We start from the raw sequence: 18566 nt of genomic DNA on the forward strand, positions 1-18566 counted from the left end.
TTCCCCTCGATATATAGATACGGAGGGCTGTCACCTCCCTCCATCCTCGCCCAGCGAAACCCAGAAGAGAGAGAAAGAGAAGGCGAAGGGAGAGAAAGAGAGAGACAAACGAACCAGAAGAGAGAAACGCGGCGTTTAGCTTCATTCTCTTTTCGTTTCTCTTTTTCCTTGCCACTGACGACCACCGTCGATATCTTTTCGCTTTCTCGATCTATCGAATCAGATCGCCCCAGGGGTTTCGCCAAACGCTTCATCTCGCTTTATTTTCTCGGGAAAATTTCTGCATTCTTCGTTGAAAGCTCCCGATTCCTCTGTAAGTGTTGAATATTTTGTTGCTTGGATGACAATGCCGCTGATTTTTCTCATTTTTTTTAATTGTTCTTTGGCGCCATGAATTGCAATTTCTGTTTGGATGCTCGGAAAATAGGAAAGGGAGAAAATTGGAAAAGTTCGAACTTTATGTTTCTCTATTTGGAAAATTCCCATATATGGAAAAATCAATTCCTTTAGCTCCTAAATTGTCGAGTGCATTAATAATGATTTGGGTTTTGTGAGATTTTATTTTTTTTAAAAAGCTCAAAACTTTCCGCATTTGCAACGATTTCTACAATTATCAAATCTCTAATTTTTGGGTGATTTATGAAATTAATTAACTCCTTTCCTGAAAAGGAAATAAAGTTAGAAGCTTTTTAATTTTTATAAAGTAAGGCATCATTGAGCTTTCCAATTGAAAGTCCGTTTTATATTTTGAAACTTTATTGTTTTGGACTGGTTTATGAGAGCTTGGGATTTTTACACCAATGTACTCTTTGCAGTAGTCAAACGCAACCATGGTATTCTGGGTCTTTGGATATGGTTCACTTGTGTGGAACCCAGGATTCGAGTACGACGAGAAGGTGATAGGTTACATCAAGGACTACAGGCGTGTGTTTGATCTTGGTATGTGTCATTAGTCTCTGGACTGGAAGATATTGTTATGTATTGTCACTGATTGTGGTCATAATGTTTTTGAATTGTGAAGCGTGCATTGATCACAGAGGTACACCTGAGCACCCTGCTCGGACTTGCACTTTGGAGTACCAAGAAGGAGCTATCTGCGTAAGTAACATTCTAGAGTACTACAGATACCCGTTAAACGTTCGATTATTTTTTAGCTTTTGTTGTATGGTTCATGCGATTAGTGTTTCGTTCTGACATTCGAAGTGTTTCTAACAGTGGGGTGCTGCTTATTGTGTTCGTGGAGGGCCAGAAAGGGAGAAATTGGCAATGGAGGTATCCTTATTCAACTGTAACATTTAACCTTGTGGTGATAGATCGTCAGCTGAGAGTGTTGGACATACTTGCATTGAGTAGGAAAAAATATGGCTTGAGATAAAATTGACATTTTTATTCGGCATTTTGGTTTGTGAAACTAGAAACCAGCGGTCGCTGTCTTACCATATTCATCTAATAGTCATGCTTAATTCATTTCTTTTCTTTGCAGTACTTGAAAAGGAGAGAATGTGAATATGATTTGACGACCCTCGTCGACTTTTACAAGGTAAGAGTAGTTTGAATATTAGTCTACCTTCACGCCTGGACTAGCCAGTTTTCTTTACATTTGGGATTTTCTGATATTGTTTTGTTCTGCTTGCCATAATATCTATGTTCTTTGTGTACAGGAAGGGGAGTTCTCTGAGACCGAGCCTTCCTTGACAGGAGTTATTGTGTATGTCTTTTTGTTGTAGATCCCTCATTTCCTGCGCCTCATTAAATTTATCCTACGTAAAATTTAGAAATGCTGTGTTGTGCCAAGTATCCCTCACCTAACTTGTTCATGATATTGCAGTTTCACATCCACTCCAGACAAAGAATCGAACAAGTATTACCTCGGTCCTGCTCCATTGGAGGACATGGCAAGGTAATGCAGATTGCAATTTGTTTCTGGTTTTAGCGGTGTTGATGATGGTTGTCATTATTTTTGCAATAAAGTTTTATCTCTCAACAGCTTCCACTGATCGTTAAGTATTTCTCTTTCAGGCAAATTGCAACAGCTTCTGGGCCCTGCGGAAACAATAGAGACTATCTCCTTCTGTTGGAGAAGGCTATGTTCGATATAGGTGAGCAAACTCGTCACCCACATTCCTGTTTACGAATCAAAGTTATCTTTGCAAGGTCCATGACCGGATGTTTCTTAGTTCTTTATTAAATTCGTGTAGATGTTAATACTGAGTAGAGAATTTCTGACATAAGCAGGCCATGAAGAGGACTATGTGATAGAGCTAGCAAATGCGGTGAGGAAGGTTCTTGGAATAGCCGGAAAAGGATTTCCAAGGGAGAAGAAGTTGGCCGGGCCAACCCACCTCCCGCTCAAGTCCAACATCCCTGCCCTCCAACTGCATCCGCTGCCGGAAGCCATCGCCATGGACTCGTAACATTTGAACACAGATGAAGCTGCAGATTGCTAACCCCATATATCCATCTCCCTAGTTTCAGATTAAGATCCTTTCGGCTTTTTTCAGTCCCCTTGTTTTGGTCAAGCTTATTTTTCAGAGGCATTTGATGATGCCGTAGAAGAGATTAGGTGTGAGGAAAAACTAACTGCTGTTTTTCCTCTTTTACTTTTAACATTTTGATACAATGTGGGAGGCAACAGTTATAGTTATTTTAATTTAAGGAATTTTACGTTGATGTTGATGTTTTTATTTCCAGTTCCCAGCTTAAATATGCATTTTCCCTTCTTTATTTTACAATTGTGTTTATTCTTGCAAGAAAAGTTTTTATTTTTTTTTGATATATTGCGGTAAGAGCATTTATCTCTAAGCTCAAAATCTCGCTTCAATTTTTGAGTTTTAAACTTTCATGTCATTTAGTTTATAAAAATTTATATGCAAAACAAGTCTCCTAGCATTACTCAATTATAAAACATACCTATCGACCAGAGTGTCAAGTTACCCTTGAACGTTTATAATTAGGTAAATTCCTCCTTGTCGTTAGATTTTTGAATATTTATCCAACGTTTTGTATGTCCAACTTTGTCTCATGCTATCGGGTTAGAACTGTTGAGGGTAGAAGGTCATTTCGTCCCTCAGTAAACAGTGAAAGAAGTTAAGTTGGTAGTTCAATATTGTCTGTGGAAGTGAAGACATGATTTTCCGGTACAAGAAGATTGTCTTCTACACGAACAACCCACTAAAATGCTTATGCCTCCAATTTGTCGAAAGTTAACCGTGTCTTCTAAGAGTGCATGGACCAACCTTAATGGTCTCGTAACCTCTACCTTAATGTCTTTAACGTACGTTTCATATGCTTTATCATTATATTCCACGGCACCACCTAAGTACAATAGGACTCTAAATAACTCATCAATAATTGCAATAATGTCCTCTACATTAATGTCTTTCACGTTTCATATAAAATACCATGACAAAACTTTGACAACTTAAGTGTCATCTTACACTGCCTTCATTGACAACTGAAGCCGCCGCCTATTCGGGGTGTGCGGCCTTGAGGAGACAATCTCAAGGCCGGTGGAGGCTCTGCAACAAGCGAAGCTTTCTTACTATTTTCCTATCAAGTTACATGTCGAACAAAACTTCCATCACGGTGACAGATGAACTAAACTGTGGGAAATCCGAGAATGCTTGGGAGCGACATATCAACTCTATACTTGTTGAGAAAGATGATCAACAGAAGGCAGATGAGTCAAGTCTCATAGATTATAATCTAATTATTCTTCCTTCAACTGCATGTAACTGTAGGATTATAGTGCTCTCAGTGTCCATTTTATTAACAAGGGTTCGTTAATCGTGATATATGAACTCATTCGGAAAGCGCAATTCATTAACATAAGGGCTCTGAACCTCAGTAGATGCAAAGGTCAATCTTTTCAGTCTAATAATTTATGAACAAACAAATTGTTCGTGTTTCAGAATGCCGTCTCTGCGTCTCAGCACTCTCACCGATAGGAGGACGTACTTGCACTTTGTTTTGTGATTCGAAACAATGTGGAGTTGGACCTTACTTTGCTAGTTCAATCTTCATATGCAAGTGCAACACCACATTCAAGTCAGAAGATCAACTGATTCCGAATTTGTACTTCTGATCAGTTCCGCTTGAAGAACAATTAACGGATACCAGTACCGCACTTGGAGCCTTCTCTTCATCCTCACCATCTCCCCCCTCCTCAAAGGTCGCATCAGATTCTTCCATGCAGCTTTTGTGGTTTTGAACTACAATGCAATTATATTCCCCGGCAACAGTTCCCTCTGCATTGCTTTCTATACTGAGATCAAACCTTATTCTTTTGTGAGATCGATTCTCATCGTATGAGTCATCACCAGGTCTTGCTGCCTCATGATTTCTGCCTTCCTTGTATTCACTTGAATATGACCTGGACTCACAGTCAAGCGTATATTCATTGATTTCCTCCTTAGGCTGGACATCCCTTAACCATGAAGGTCCAGGAAGAAAAAGGCCACCATTTCCACTCGCACTCCATCCCTATACCATGCGCAGCAAGATTTGTATGAGCGATTAATACATGCACGTATGCATACATGAGAGAGAGAGAGAGAGAGAGAGAGAGAGAGGACCTGTCGGATTGCTTCCAGAAAAGCATCATTGAGATTGGTGCACCCTTCCATATGAATCCTTGTCATGGAGGTTAACGACTTATCCAGGCCTGGAATTTCAGTGAGTTTGGGGGAGTAATTCAGATGCAATTCTCTCAATCTTGACATCTCTGAAAAATCTGACATTCTTTCCAAGGCAATGCACTGATTCGCTTCCAGGATTTCCAACCTTGTCGGTAAATTCGGAATTGCCTGAAGCTTTGTGCAATTATCCAACTGTAAAGTTTGAAGTTTGGAAAGGCCAGTGACGATAGGTAGTGCAGTAAAATCATTGCCTCTTAGATCTAAAACTTCTAAAGAAGATATAGACCCGAGATCCTCAGGAATTGCATCATTTGTTAAATTGGAGTTCGCAAGAGAGAGATATTTAAGGCACTTCAGTTGTACTATGGAAGGGTGAACCTCGGACAAACTCTTGCAGTCTTTGAGTATCAATCTCTCGAGATTGGGGAGTTTTGAAAAGTCTGGTGATCTTTTTAGGCCACAGCAATAACCCAGATTAAGAAACTTCAATTTCTCAAGCCGCTGTGACACAAAAACGAAAACAAAATTAAAATCCAAACAGAAGAGAGAAAGCATGATGTCAGTACTTACAAAACCTGGAAGAAAGAATCAATAGATTGGTTAAAATTATGCAGTACCACGTCGGAGTCCGTCCAAACTTGCATTTGGCTATGACTCAGGTCGACATCAACTAGGTTTGGTAGATTAAAATCTTCTGGCATGACCTCTAGAGGAAACTCAGGCCAACACAACCATGTTAGCTTTTTGGAAAGATATGTGCAGTTTCCCGTGAACTTCACACCTTTCAGCATGAGCAACCTCAGTCTCCGCATCTCTTTAAGTGCTACTGTACTGAAGCTAGGCTTGTCAGATTCATGCAAATCTAAAGTGAGTCCTTCAACGTCCTCCGTTCCCTGTTAGAAAAGAAAAAAAATATAGGTAAGAAAGGGACTGCGAAAAGACGATTTATACACATGAAGCAAAGCCATGAATTGGATCCATCAAGTAAGAAGTAAATATGAAAAGGGTTATTTGTATGTGGGATATGCATACACTTATCTTTCATTGCATACATTCTTATACTACAATTTGATTGCAAATGTACTTACAGATATGTTACTCAATACGTCTTTTACATCGTCCTGGTCCCACAATCTACAACGTTTTCCAGTGATGGTAGGAGATTTTGCACGTACAATTTCTCTGCCCATATCTCGAAGCAAATCATGCATTATAAGGTTGTTTCCTTCATCAACAGTTACAAGGCACCGATCATGGAGTTCTCCAATTCCTATATCTGGGTCGAAGTCACAGCCATCTAATATTGTCATGACATAGTCCTTGTTCATTCCAATAAAGAAACAAGATATGTCAAGGAATATAGCCTTCACGTCATCGTCAATTAGCCCATCGTAGCTCATTTTAAGCTTTTCATAAATCTTCCCATGAGGCTTTCTTTTCAACTTGCGCAGTGCACTTCTCCATTCTCTTTTGGTTTTTGAACTTAGATAGGAACCTAAAACTTCAAGCGCTAGTGGCAACCCTCCACAGTAATCAACAACCTTATTTGCGAGTTCGAGATATTCATCATCGTTAGGATGACTCTTCCTGAAGGCACGCCAACTAAGAAGTTGAAGAGCTTCTTCATTATTCATTGTTTGTGCCAAACACGTCTTATCGACTCTAATGAACTTTAGCAATTGTTCATCTCTTGTTGTTACAATAATTCTACTCCCTCGACCAAACGACTCGTGTTTTATAGCTAACTCTTCTAGTTGATCCACAGAGTCTATGTCATCAATTATGACAAGTACCTTTATGCCGCCAAGTCTTTTTTGTATCTCCTTGGTTCCTTGATCCACACTACTTACCTCTATGTTGGCCGGTTTCAAGATATCACAAAGAAGTTGGTTTTGCAGTTTAACCACACTCTCTTCCCTCACTTTTGAAAGGAAACTTTTACCTTCAAAGCTTTGATGAACTCTGTTGAAAATGGCTTTTGCAACCGTTGTCTTCCCCGTTCCAACCATGCCCAAAATTCCAACAATGCGGACATCATCTGATCCTCCAACATCTAAATCATTGATAATTTCTTGCACTCTAGAATCTATTCCAATTTCTTTGGCAGCCACGTTTAAGTATGTGTTGTTCAGTTTTCTAGTGATGTCGTTGACAATTTTCCTTATAAACTTACCTTCGTACCTGTTAACAAAAATTTCCAAAGTAAGAAGAAGTAAGAATCATAAACTGCAGGATTAAACTCAACTAATAACTTTGTCATGATAACAACAAAACAATGGCACATTATATTGATCCATGTGATTAGCTCAATTCGACCAAACTGATAGATCAAGCGTTTAGAAATACTCTCTCTCTCTCTCTCTCTCACACACACACACACACACACATCAGGTTTCTAATCTTTGCATTAGCAGCATTACAATGTGTAAACTGATCAAGGTTCTAAGCCCTATCATTTTATAGTTTATTGACATTTTGTAGTAGAGGCTTAAGAAAAGCCAACACTTGAAGTTGGCAATTAAAGGTTGCTAAACCAAAACTAATACATCAACATCGTAACTAGCATGATGGCGAACACGGGCTATAATCCAGGTACTTTTTTCGTGAAAAGTTTGAATATAATCCGCATATCAATATACATCTTAAAGTGTAATTCACCCAAATTAAGCCTAACTCATGTTAATTTGTATGTTTACTCAATTTATTAAAACAATCCCTTCATGACTCTAGTTTTTAATCTTAAGTCTCTATGGCTTATTGATTCTCCATATTATCTCTTGAATTTCCGTTGAAAATTCTTTTTAGCAACCAACAAGTCACCCTATAACAATTTGCTAGCCCACCCTGGTAAAAATTTCTGGTTCCACACTTGTAATACATCATCCTGTAAAATACATGCTATGTATGTAAAAACAGTAAGTTAAAAAGTAACAGAGAAATTACCCATCAGTGTTTCTAAGGTTCCCACCACACAAATTTGCAGCTTCAGTAAAAGCAGATCTCCACCTCTGGACTTTATCTGTATCTCCATGGAAGCGCTCTGCATGCTTCTGAAATGCTTCTGCAACAGTACCAGTCTGGTTCCTAACATCCGTCGGATCGACGTTGTAGAATATTGGCAGAACAATTTGCCCAAGTGTTCTTCTGCACTCCATGATCTTCTCCAGCTCCTCAAGGCACCATCGGGATTCCGCGTACCGTTTCGAGAAGATGACGACGGACATCCTGGACCGTCTGATCGCTTCCACCAGTTCATCTGTTATGTTTTCTCCTCTTGGAAGTTCGTTCTCGTCAATGAAGACGTTGACTTTGTTGTCTTTTAATGTCCAGTAGAGGTTGTCGGTGAAGGTCCGGCGCGTGTCTTCGCCTCTAAAGCTCAAGAACACGTCGTGCTTCCATTGTTTCGAGGAAGAGGGTGAAGATACAGAGGAGGGATCAACGCCTGTGATGGTAGTGTCCATTGATTGTTGTCGGCAGAGCTTGTGGTTTTCCCAGATGATCTGCAAATACCAAGTCAACTACTCGCATCAGTGACCCTTCAGTCTCCCTAAATCACGAAGGGAAAGTGTTTTTTCCATCCACAGCTTTAAATCCAGCTTTACCCCTCACAATTAAAGTAATGTTATATATCATGTTTTTATACTATATTTTTATATCATTTTAGATAGCATTTGACGTGGACTGTCACATTATTTAAAAAATTTGTAAAATCAGGAAAACGAATAAGAAATACTTCTCGTATATCACAATTATCATTTAATTAACTAGTTTTTCTTAATTATTAGTTTACTAAATAAGGAACTAAATTTAAAAATCTGATTAATTCAAATGATGTGGTTGTCCACATCAAATGCCATATAATGTGGTATAAAAACATGGTATGAATAACATTACTCTTTAATTAAAGTCAACAAACCACCTAAAGGAGAGATTTTTCAGTGTGACCGTCATACGAGGTTGTACATTACGTGTTCTTATATAAATTGTGGGATATGTGTGTTAAAAGATTAATAACTTAAAAATTAAAATTTTCCACCACTTACATAAAAACACTTGGTGTACCATCCGTGTTCCCGTCATAACAAAAAATTTCTCCACCTAAAAGTCAACAAACCATCAGTCAAGTCCACAACCCAACAGGATTCTATTCCCTCTTAATCTCTTTATACTCTCTTCCTATTTGAACGATTACGATTAAGTCACGTCAACATCTTATATTGATTTTTTTTATATAAAAATAATAAGACAAAAAAAAAAATGTGAGAGGAGGGGAGGTAAATTCGATACCAAATTAAGTTGTCCATTGTGTGGCTTAACCGAACTCCCCCTCTTCTTAGTATAAAAATATCGATGTATTTTAATAAATAAAAAAATCTAATTATTCACTTCTTTGTGCATAATTCAATTTTAAGAGTGTCACTCTTCACCTTTTCGTGCATAGTGATGAAAAGATGTTAAACCATTGCATAATGATATGAATTCAAACTCTGTTGGTGATCAATTTAACAAAATATATCGTCTGAAGAAAAAAAAAATATACACATGTATACACTTCTTTATCGCTTCTATTTTGTTGACTTTTCGTTAAGACGTAACTAGGGATCTGGATCTTATATAGAACCCACTCTGTCATAATTCAACCATTTAACCGTTCATCTTTTAAATATTTCTTAAAAAAATATTTTTATCAAAATCAACAATTTTGAAATTATTTGACAGTTGAATTAAATGATGGTAATATCATGTTTCTTGAAAAATCGTATTTATCTATTTTCTTTACCATACTTAGATGTTTTAATAATAATAATTATTTTTAAATATTTTGTAAAAATAATTTATAAACAATGTACTACAATATAAATAATTTAAATCGTGAAAAAAATGTTAGGAAACAAGCACATTCTCAAATGAAATTATTTGAAGATCCCTCAACGGGAAGAAAGTCAACGGAAGTGAAGGGACAAGAAGGATATTGCTTATCGTCTCCAGCTCTCCAGCTCTCCATCTCCTCCCTCTTTCTTATTCCTTCCTCTGCAAATCTTTCATCTTGTAAATTGGGGAATTAGGTGTGGCTGAAGGATCGTGCTGGTTTTTTCCTTTGTTTTCGATTAATAGTCTTTATTTTCTCAATTAGATATTAGTTGGGTATTGTATTCTATTGTATTGCTTATCCAGATTTATTTGCTTTTATGAAAAGCCATCGTATTTCAATTCCCCTTGGGCGAGCAAATCTGCGCACTTCGATCCAATTATGTAGATAGAAAAGCACTTCTTTTCTTGTGGACTGATCTGTGCACTTTGACTTGAATTAATCATAAATTTTGCTGTAAGCAGTTATGGATACAAGTACAGCCCTTGAAGCCTCACCTTCATCTTCACCGTCCTCTTCCTCCTCCTCCTCCTCCACCACCTCCTCCTCCTCACCCTACGATGTATTCATGAGCTTTAGCGAAGACACGCGCAAAACCTTCACGGACCACCTCTACTGGACAATGAAAGACGCTGGAATTGACTTCTTTATGGAGGAGAACGAATCAATAAGAAGAGGGGAAAATATATCAGACAAGGTGAAGCAAATAATCGAAGGGTCTAAGGTTTCGGTCATCGTCTTCTCAAGTAGGTATGCGGATTCCATCTGGTGTCTTGAGGAGCTGGTGCAGATCATGGAGTGCAGAAGAACACTGAAGCAAATGGTTCTGCCAATATTCTACGATCTTAGTCCGTCAGATGTTATAGGTACTTTTGTACTAGCATTTCAGAAGCATAGAGAGCGCTTCCATGAAGATACAGATATACAAGAAAAGCTACGGCGGTGGACAGGTGCTCTTACTGCAGCTGCAGGTTTGACAGTCTGGACAGATGATCTTACTGCAGCTGCAGGTTTGACAGTCCGGGTTTTCAGAACTACTAATGGGTAAGTACGTATTTTTCTCTGTTTGTTTGTTCATTATTTCTTTAAATCGTCATTAACAGTTATGCTTAGATTTGAGTTCTCTATCATTTCTTTTTATTTTTTTTTCAATCCAATTCTTCTCCCGAAATTCTCCTTCTAAATTTCATCCATTTCTCTAAATTTAATGTCAAAATTGAATTGCTAGAGTTCAAGCCTTCTAAAGATATATGAGCTTGTTCTCCAATTTGTTCTAGATGTGTGTGGCCTTATAGCTGCGCTCATTCAAATGGGGGCGGTGGTGCTCATGATTTAGGCCTCGTTTAACAGTTCGGACTGTATTGACTATTTCAATCGACTAGAATAATTAGCCATCGACTAAATTAATAGGGCATTTGATACTCTACCAGATTAAAATGTTGACTATTTAATACAATGTTTGATATTGTGACGATCATCAAACTGTAATTATTTTTTATACAAAATTAATTTTAAAAAGATAATTGTTGAGAAGATAAATTATAAATCTAATTTTAGATAAAAACTTGGGTGCCTCAACTTTGATTAATTTCACTTAAAACAAAAACTTTGTCATGATACTTCCAGATTTCCCCAGATCCTTGCTTCTCACACATAAAAGCCAAAAATTCTCCATCTTCCTAGCGGGTAATCTCACGAGGCTAATGGTTTTTTAAGCAGTTGACAGTAAATGTTTGAGATGAACTCCGCATGTTCTTTTTACCAACCAAAAGTCTTGTGTTCAAGCCAAAGAAAGTAGAGAATTTGTGAAAAGGAGGTTGAAACTTAAAAAGTCAAAAACTAAATTATTCCCCACGTCTTTGTGGTGTGTGTGTGTACATATATAATAAATAAATAAAAACTTGTTAAAAAGTTATAATGGCTTAAATAACTCGAAGCACAATTTTTCATTTTCGTTCATTACCAATATAATGTTTAAATATTTTTATACCTTTGAGATCATTTTCTTTCATTATCAATGCAAAGAAAATAAATATGAATTTTTATTTTATATTTAAAATTTGACATATCAGGTGGAGTAATGTCCAAGTGTCATATAACTGTCAATTTAAATTTCATGTTCAAAATTTGACATTCCTTTTTGAGATGATCTTATATGTCATTTCAAAAAACTTTAAAATATTTTTTAAAATTTATTTAATCTTTGCAGTTGCTAATAAATATTTGTGTTCTTTTGCTTCATTTTCAAATATAACAACCAGGTACGAAGGAATTTTTATCAGGGCAATTATTGACGAGATCACTAAACTACTCCAAAGCCCGACTCCAATTGAAATAGCATTTACGGACAGCGCTAAGTCTCCCCTTTCTACGCTTCCGGGGAAGTTACCTGGCACGGGATCTGCTTCCGGCTCCGGCGAGTACCATTGCTCCAACTCCAAAAGGAGGTACGCGTCATTCATTACCCGCGCATTTTAGTTTACATTTCCTCTCCCCAGCTAAAATACGCCTCTAGCACGGTCACTGAGACTATAAGAGTTGGTTGGTTTTTCCATAGTCTCAACGAACCATAAAAATGTTGGAAGTCTTTTGAGAACAAATGATACATTGGAGAATACCATATTCAAAGGAATTTAATGGTTGGTTCATTTAATCAAACATGGGAACTCTATGTGGTGCATGAACATATGGAGTTCCAAGGGTAATGCATTGGATGGTGCATTAGTGGTTCGACTTCCATTGATAGTGGAATAGTTAATTCTTGGACTCACTGGGATTTTCCATCCATGCATATGAATAGCGGTGGCATTTCACCATTGTAGATCATCCAAAAGACTATGAGTGAGAGTTCTAAGAGTTGTTCCACTCCAAGGTTGAGAGTGAGCATGTTCCACCATAAATTATGAGTTAGATTAACAGTGTGAGAGTGTTATATTTTTTTTTATTCATCAAAGCTTGTCTTTGACTTGGTAAGATTGTTCTTGCCGTATCCATTATTTTAATATAGTGAAAGATTGATTGCTGTCTTGTAGACGTAAGCAAAAATTGTTGAACCACGTAAATTCTTAGTGTCTATCTTTCCGCTTTACTTTTTTTTTTTCCTTGTCATGTAATACCGTCAATCCTAACAGGAATGGACCCAGTCAGTATCCCGAGTCAGTTGCTAGGCATCAATGGTTGTAGCATGCGTTGAGGCTAACACAATAAGATGCGCCTGGCGTATTAATTCGACTTTCGAATAGTAAAAAGTTTGTTTTTTTGTTTTCCAGCGTTTGGGAAAAAGACTTTTGTTGTTTAATTTTTTTAATATACTAGGGAGGCTAAATTTGTAAACAAATTTTGCAAACTAAATGACATGGAAGTTGATGATTGACTCATTCTTATTGATGATACATCGTTTAGTTTGCAAAATTTGTCTACAAATTAGTCTCCCTAGCATTAAATTAACAATAATGATATTCTTACCACAATTTTATATCATATTTCTTTATTATCTTAGGTGGCAAATGAGTTGGACAACCACATTATCTAAATTAATTAGCATTTAATCAAAATGTTAATCAATAATTAATAAAAATATTATTGATTAAATGATGATTGTGGTATACGAGGAGTCTTCATCTTCCACCTAAGATTATTTAAGTGTTTTAATTAATAAAAATATTGAAATTAAATGATGTAACTTGTCCAACTCATCTACCACCTAAGATGGTTAAAAAATGTGGTATAAAATTGTGGTAAGAATAACATTGCTCTTAAATTAAGAATAATGTTATGAAGACAAAATTTATAACCTAAATGATGTATCAGCAATAAGAATAATTTCCCTAACATTGCTCTTAATTTTGACCGACGACTAAAAATCCCTAAACTTGTTTATATATTCCATTTTTTTATTTAAAAAATTAATCAATTAATTGCTGTAATGTTTGGTAATTCAGGAAAAAGCAGGTGAAGAAAACGATTCGGGTGCCGGCGATAAGTTCAAAAATCAAGGATATTCCAGCGGACGAGTACACCTGGAGAAAGTACGGTCAGAAGCCGATCAAAGGCTCGCCTTACCCAAGGTACTCAATTTAAATCCCAGCCGTTGATTTGGTAATGAAATGAAAAATCGGGATGCGATATGATCGGACGGTGAGAATTGAATCTGACGTTTGCTTAATTGTTTATGTTGAACAGGGGATATTACAAGTGCAGTATGGTAAGAGGGTGCCCGGCGAGGAAACACGTGGACCAAGCTCCGGATGATCCGAAGGTGCTGATCGTAACGTACGAGGGGGAGCACCGGCACGGGCCGGAGAAGGAGGAGTTGGTGTTGAGACAACGTGAGTGAAAGTGGGTAGAAAGAGGAATTTGTGAGTTGAAGAAGAGACGAAAAATAAAGGCAGAAGATGTGTTGAAGACTAAGATGCAATTGGAGATGCTAATCCTTGTTACTATTTTGGGGTTTTTATTATCTTGTAGTTTTAGAGCGTTTTCATATATAAATAATTGATAAGGATCCTCACCGGATTATATCTTCCCGGACCTGGGGATGAACTGAAAGAAAAGATAAAACATTGATAAGGATCCTCCCTCTCCTCCCGCCACTTCTTCAATCCTCTGCAACCAAATCTCTGATGCTAAACTCGCTTCACAATTTAGGCTTCCATCAACTGCGCTCACGTCCATCGGAGCTCCACCTCCTAATCGAATCATAGTAGTCGGTTCCGGTTACTTCTTCACTCTTCTCTCTCTAACTCTCCCTCTCTCTGGATTTCATAAATTGCGATCTCAAATTTATGAATTATTGACTTACGAATGATTGATAGAGAGACGACTGCCGACGCCGAGATCTTGAGGTTCGAGTGAGAGAGGTTGGTTTCTGTGTTTGGTTATGAGAAAAGGGAAGAAGTCAGGTTTGAGTGAGAGAGAGGAGTTGTAGATTTGATAAAAACATTTAATAATTAATTAAAAAATATTTGAAGCTGGCAAATTTGACAACGAGGGAAGAGCTGCTATTATATGTCATAGCATATCAGATTTGATTTCTCGATTGAAAAACACTGTTATTGTCTTTTTTTTTAACGTTATTAATAATTTGAACATTTTCTTATCGAGTTACATGTCGAACAGAACTTCCATCAAGTTGACAGGAGAACTAAACTGTGGGAAATCCGAGAATGCTAAGGAGCGGCAGATCAACTCTATGCTTGTTGAGAAAGACGATCAACAGAAGGCAGATGAGTCAAGTCTCATAGATTATAATCTATGAAGACGTTGACTTTGTTGTCTTTTAATGTCCGGTAGAGGTTGTCGGTGAAGGTCCGGCGCGTGTCTTCGCTTCTAAAGCTCAAGAACACGTCGTGCTTCCATTGTTTCGAGGAGGAGGGTGAAGATGCAGAGGAGGGATCAACGGCTGTGATGGTAGTATCCATTGATTGTTGTTGGCAGAGCTTGTGGTTTTCCCAGATGATACGCAGATACCAAGTTAACTACTCGCTTCAGTGACCCTTCAGTCTCCCCAAATCACGAAGGGAAAGTGTTTCCCACTTTTGTCATATTTTTCCGATCCATTTTAATTGATCCCCTAAACTATTTTTTTGAAAAATTAATTCTCTAAATTATTTAAAATCAGTCAATTAATCTTTTAGAAAACAGAATCAATTCCGTCAAATTTAAGAACAAATTAATCATTTCATTATTAATTATTATTTGTCGGTTAAAACCACCAATAAAATTTTGATACAAGTGCACAAAATAATTCAAAAATATATAGCATAATGAGAAAACATAAAAAACCAAACGTTTACATAACGGACCATCTCATATTGGCGTTATACATTATTTTGTTTTCACATGTCATAATTACATCGTTGGTTATAGTTAACAAGTAAGAATTGATGAATGAAAGACTAATTTACCTTTGAATTTGACGAAATAATGGATAGAATCTATCGACAATGGATCAATTTGCTTGTTTCAAATAGGTCAAGGAGTTAATTTACCAAAAAAGTAGTTCAAGGGTTTAAATTTTAACTGGATAAATAGTTCAAGGGAGTCAAATGACATTTTACCCATAGCCTAACTGTGCACTTCTTGGTGTACAATTAAAATTTTAGAGTTCTTCAACGACAATTATATTTTTAAAGTGCCAATAAGAAAGACGATACTTCTTTGTTCCTTTATAATTCAGTTTTAGAGTATTTCAGTACTTGCTTCAGTCATCTTCCCTATTACTTAAAATCCGTAGACCTTTGGAGGTCACAATTTATATTTTCGAATACATCTTGAAACCACGAACGTATAGGCGAAAACCGTTTGCGAGTCCAAATTATAACGGTATAGTTACGGACATTTGGAATTGTGAACTATAGATTGTGGGAATTATTAAATTCTTGCATGTGGGTTAAGGGTTAAGTTAGTTTAATAAAAAGGGGACCAATCAGATTTTTAGAGGGATATAAAGGACCAATTAGGGAGGAGAGAAGCTGACATTTTCTCCCCCTCTATCTCGTGACCTATGTGCTCCACCAACCTATTTTCAAACCGGCCAATTTCAGGTCAATTCCTCCATTTCTCAGCTGATTTTCCTATCTCCTTCGCCTGTAACTTGCTCAACTATCTTCTTCCTTCCATCTCCACCAAAAACCAAGGGTTTTTAAGGTCTAATTCGGGTAGAACTCCACCGAAGAACCCGGGGTTCTCGACGGTGATTCGTCATTCTGGTGAGTATCACCATTCACCATCACCCTTAATCAATTTCCCTTGGAACTAAGAATAAGACCTAACTGGTGGTTGGGGCGTAGGAACACCAAGGAAAACGAATTAAAGAACACCCACCTTAGGGTTTCGATGGGTGCGAGCCAATTCGAGGGCCTTCCTGGCCAAATTGGACTCGGCCACAGGTATAAAGTTTACTCTACTTGTTGAGGTCTTCATTCTTGTAAAATTTGAGAATTTTTTGAAAAAAGTCAAATTTTCTGATATGTAGCATTCATTTTATGAAATGCTGTTGGCTGAGTATATTTTTAATAAGGTCCGCCATTTGAATATTCTAACAATTGACGATCTTACCATTGAATTGACATCAAATTTTATTATGCTATTGTAGATATGGTTTACGGACCTTAGGGAATTACTAGTGAAAATCTAGTGGGCCTATTTTGGTTAGATAGCGACTTAAATATATGAAATATGATTATTATTTTAATTTCTTATATTAGTATCATTTGTGAATATGAATTGGTCTTATAATTATGATTTCTATTGAAATGTGAATTTTATATATTTAGCCATAGACTTATGCTAATTAACTATGATTTGGCTTGTGTATTAATGATATTTGTGATATATATATGTGTTTAATTAACTTTTTATTAATGTGAATGATAGTTATGATGAATGTTATGACAATTATGGGATCTAAATATTGTTTGATAAATATATTGGATATGTTTGCCAACTGAGTACCTATTTGAACTTGGCACTATTACCTAGCATAAGATAGAGATGGAAGTTAGGAGATGAGTTAGGTACTTTATTAGATTTTTAGTAGAAATATGTGCTCCATCTAACTAGATGTTGGTTGATATGTGGAATTGATAGCATGTATGCGTATAATTATGTTTAATGTGTGATGATCATATTGCACCACGTAGTTGTGGTATATGAATGATCCTGCTTGGTATATCCGCGATGGGGGACCATATGTATTCAGGGATGATCATGCTTGGTATATTTGCGATGGGTGATCACTGCCTGCACGATGAGTTTATGCCTATGGTCTTGCTTGGTATACTCGCAATGGGGGACCATACGCATTCTAAAGGTGATGATTAGTTGTACATGGTACATTTTTAGGCGACCATATTTGGTTTGGTTCCGTTAAGTAGTCTGAAACCCGAGGTTGTTGAATTTAGTGAAGTGGCCTAAAATCCCATTGTTTGAAGAAGTAGGCTTGGCCTAACTGTGTCACTCTAGCCTTTGTTATATATATATGTGTGTGTGTGAGACAATGGTTTCGAGAATCTTGTGAATTGGGTTAGAAAAGATGTTGGACGTCTGGGTGACTCCTTCGGGATTTTCTACGATTCGATTATAATTTCATAAGGTATGAATTTAGAAGATATGGGAATGATTGTTATTACTTTGATCAAATTAATTAATTAATGCGGCTAGAGAATGGTTTTGTGTTTCGTCGGCTCTTAAATATGATGTGTGTTGTGAATTGCGATATCATGATGAGACATAATGATTTATATGTTGGATGGGAGAGAAATCATGTTTTCATGGGAATGGTTATGTAGTCTGAGTCCAGGAATTACATGTTGTCAGGTTATATTGAATGATTGAGAAATACTATGCTTTTCTGCTTGAACTTAGTGGATTAAACGTCTGATTTTGTGATAGTGAACTATGAACGACTTGATCCTTATTAAGGATACGTAAGCAGTCTAACGAAGAGGTTAGATGCAGCCATAAGGTAAACGAAAAATTTCTTTGCAATTTGATTCTCGGATTGTGATCTGCCATATTCCTAAGACGGGGTATGTGAGATATACGAGTATTTGGGTGATGTCACATGTCGGTCCTGGACGTATGTCGGGATCGGGGCGTGACATTATTTCTATCAAAAATCACTCAAATCCCAAATCATTTGACTGTTAATTTAAATAGTAGTCATGTTAGTAACTCTTTGAAAAATTGTATTCGTATTCATCTAGGGTGAGCTTATTACAACAAACTATCTTGAACTGAATTAATTTCAAAAACTAAGCTAGATTAATTTAGAATAGACTAAATTAAACTAATTTAATAAAGCTTTTAATACAATATTAAAGTAGAAAGCAAAAAAATTTCTCCTTTCCATTTTCTTCCTTTTACTTTTACTTTTTCTTTTTCTTTTGCTTTTTTGTTTGCCTTTTTCTTTTCTTTTTCTTTTTTATTTTCTTTTTATTTTTTCTAGAACTCTATTATTTTCCTTTATTTTCCTTTTACTTTTTCATTTTCTTTTGCTTTTTCGTTTGCCTTTTCGTTTTCTTTTTATTTTCTCTAGAACTCTATTTTCCATTTTT

The 18566-nt window shown here is 36.7% G+C and overlaps 3 protein-coding genes across 7 annotated transcripts in view; 2 read left to right on the forward strand and 1 right to left on the reverse strand.

The window, feature by feature from the left end:
• The first annotated feature begins 27 nt into the window (after window positions 1–27).
• LOC137708519 (gamma-glutamylcyclotransferase 2-1) overlaps window positions 28–18566 on the forward strand; it is a 33914-nt gene continuing 15375 nt past the window's right edge. Inside the window, exons 1-9 of one of the 3 annotated variants that reach the window (XM_088685461.1) lie at window positions 29–313; window positions 819–939; window positions 1022–1098; window positions 1216–1272; window positions 1484–1540; window positions 1662–1708; window positions 1829–1900; window positions 2020–2099; window positions 2236–2670. In XM_088685461.1, the coding sequence (XP_088541587.1) occupies window positions 831–939; window positions 1022–1098; window positions 1216–1272; window positions 1484–1540; window positions 1662–1708; window positions 1829–1900; window positions 2020–2099; window positions 2236–2414 (678 nt within the window). In that variant the 5' untranslated portion in view covers window positions 29–313; window positions 819–830 and the 3' untranslated portion in view covers window positions 2415–2670. Of the gene's footprint in view, window positions 314–815; window positions 940–1021; window positions 1099–1215; window positions 1273–1483; window positions 1541–1661; window positions 1709–1828; window positions 1901–2019; window positions 2100–2235; window positions 2671–18566 lie in introns of those variants that run through there. The other 2 variants (XM_068447618.2, XM_088685460.1) reach the window with 2 other exon arrangements.
• LOC137717236 (disease resistance protein RUN1) lies at window positions 3802–8246 on the reverse strand. The gene is made up of 5 exons (XM_068456538.2): window positions 7581–8246; window positions 5726–6818; window positions 5255–5530; window positions 4575–5138; window positions 3802–4482 (listed from the first exon to the last, which is right to left on the reverse strand). Exons 1-5 carry the CDS (start codon window positions 8096–8098, stop codon window positions 4057–4059), a joined length of 2877 nt encoding a protein of 958 aa, XP_068312639.2. The 5' UTR covers window positions 8099–8246; the 3' UTR covers window positions 3802–4056.
• The window catches only part of LOC137731234 (putative protein phosphatase 2C 22), a 44615-nt gene continuing 35622 nt past the window's right edge, over window positions 9574–18566 (forward strand). Inside the window, exons 1-3 of one of the 3 annotated variants that reach the window (XM_088685454.1) lie at window positions 9574–10478; window positions 10518–10551; window positions 11769–11954. In XM_088685454.1, coding sequence (XP_088541580.1) covers window positions 9974–10478; window positions 10518–10551; window positions 11769–11954 — 725 coding nt within the window. In that variant the 5' untranslated portion in view covers window positions 9574–9973. Of the gene's footprint in view, window positions 10552–11768; window positions 11955–18566 lie in introns of all 3 variants that reach the window. The other 2 variants (XM_088685453.1, XM_088685452.1) reach the window with 2 other exon arrangements.

Source organism: Pyrus communis, chromosome 15 (genome assembly GCF_041283825.1).
Source record: "Pyrus communis isolate YQ-2024b chromosome 15, ASM4128382v1, whole genome shotgun sequence".
In the NCBI taxonomy this organism is placed as follows: domain Eukaryota; kingdom Viridiplantae; phylum Streptophyta; class Magnoliopsida; order Rosales; family Rosaceae; genus Pyrus; species Pyrus communis.